Genomic DNA, 1,768 nt, shown 5'->3' on the forward strand with positions numbered 1-1,768 from the left:
TACGGTTGGTTCATGGGGGGCAGAACTTTAGAATCTAAAATAAGAGATTACACTTACAAGAAATTGTTAAACTAGTTAACAATTTCTAGATCAAACAATGGTGATTGATATTTACAGGAACAAGGAGTTGTTCTATTTATTGGTTGAGATGGTCTCATTTCAATGAAGGGATACCCGATCACCCTACAGTGAATTTTGTCCTGCCTCACTGAAACATCATTGCAAAATAGATGTCACATAGGATGCATTAAATTATTTTGCTGGTTTTTTTGAATGGGTAATGCTTGGATACTAAATAAATAAATTGTATGTTTTAGAAAATTTACAAAAATGACTTCTGCTACATTAAACATGCTCGCAGCTAATAAGTTAATAGGCGATAATTACATCACCTGGGAAAGCACGATTAACACTGTTCTAAATATCAATGATCTGAGATTTTTCCTGGTGGAGGAATGTCCTCCAGTCCCAACTCCAAATGCCGTTCGAAACGTTCAAGAGGCATACGGGCTTTGGGTACAGGCAAATGAAAAGGCCCGAGCATATATCTTGGCAAGCCTTTCTGAAGTCTTAGCCAAGAAACATGAGCCCATGATCACTGCCTGTGAAATCATGGAGTCCCTGCAGGGAATGTTCGAACAACCGTTTGCTCAGCTCAGGCATGACACTCTTAAATACATCTTAAAGGCCTGTATGCAAGAATGGGCATCTGTTCGAGAACACGTTCTCAACATGATGTTCCACTTTAACCTTGTGGAGATGAATGAGTCTGTCATCGATAAGGCTAATCAGGTTAGCTTCATCCTAGAAACTTTACCTGAAAGTTTCCTGCAGTTCCACAGAAATGCTATTATGAATAGGATTAACTCTAACTTGACCACCTTGCTCAACGGGCTACAGACTTTCCAGTCCTTGATGAAAGTCGAGGAATAGAAGGGAGAGCCAAATGTTTCCTCATTCTCTAAAAAGTTCTTCAAAGGTTTGACATTGGGAACTAAGTCAGTGCCTTCCTCTTCCGGCACAAAAAAGTGGAAGAATAAGAAAGGTGGAAAGGGGAAAGCTAACCCACTAGTTGCTGTCTAGAAGGGCAAGAAGGCCAAGACTGCAAAGGGAATTTGTTTCCATTGCAACCAAGAGGGACAATGGAAGAGGAATTGTCCCAAATACTTGGCAGAAAAGAAGAAGGTTAAACAAGGTAAATGTGACTTACTTGTTTTGGAGACTTGTTTAGTGGAGAATGATTATTCAAACTAAATAATAGATTTAAGCGCCACTAACCATGTTTGTTCTTCATTTAAGAGAATTAGTTCCTGGTGGTAACTAAAAGCTGGGAAGATGACGATGTGTGTTGGAATTGGTCACGTCGTCTCAGCTAGGGCAGTGAGAGGACTCCAACTTGCTTTACAGGAAAGTTATATGTTGTTGGACAATGTATATATAGTTCCTGATTTAAAGAGAAACTTAATTTCTGTAAAGTGTTTAATTGAACAAAATTATTTTGTAAATTTTTCTTTAAATAAAGCGTTTATTTCTAAGAATGGTATAGAACTTTGTTCTGTTAAGCTAGAAGACAATCTTTATGTGCTAAGACCATTAGCAACTAAAGTTGTCCTTCATATTGAATTATTTAAAACCGCGATAACTCAAAATAAAAGGCAGGAAATTTCTCCCAAGGAAAATGCCCATCTTTGGCACCTAAGATTAGGACACATAAATTTCAATAGGATTGAGAGACTGGTCAAGAATGAACTTCTAAGTGAGTTAGAAG

The 1,768-nt window shown here is 37.9% G+C and overlaps 1 protein-coding gene across 1 annotated transcript; it reads left to right on the forward strand.

The window, feature by feature from the left end:
* The first annotated feature begins 330 nt into the window (after positions 1-330).
* Positions 331-933, forward strand: LOC150037335 (uncharacterized). Its single transcript, XM_090311967.1, has 2 exons — positions 331-522; positions 628-933. Exons 1-2 carry the CDS (start codon positions 331-333, stop codon positions 931-933), a joined length of 498 nt encoding a protein of 165 aa, XP_090168093.1.
* The last annotated feature ends 835 nt before the right edge of the window (positions 934-1,768 follow it).

The sequence above is a fragment of the Benincasa hispida genome, chromosome 3, assembly GCF_027475165.1.
Source record: "Benincasa hispida cultivar pf3 chromosome 3, pf3_genome.v1.1, whole genome shotgun sequence".
NCBI lineage: Eukaryota > Viridiplantae > Streptophyta > Magnoliopsida > Cucurbitales > Cucurbitaceae > Benincasa > Benincasa hispida.

Excerpts from the sequence above, each read along its gene's own strand:
- LOC150037335 (XM_090311967.1), top strand. The coding sequence starts at position 331 with ATGACTTCTGCTACATTAAACATGCTCGCAGCTAATAAGTTAATAGGC. Across the intron at positions 523-627 it reads CATACGGGCTTTGGGTACAG|GGAATGTTCGAACAACCGTT; the intron begins GCAAATGAAAAG and ends GAGTCCCTGCAG.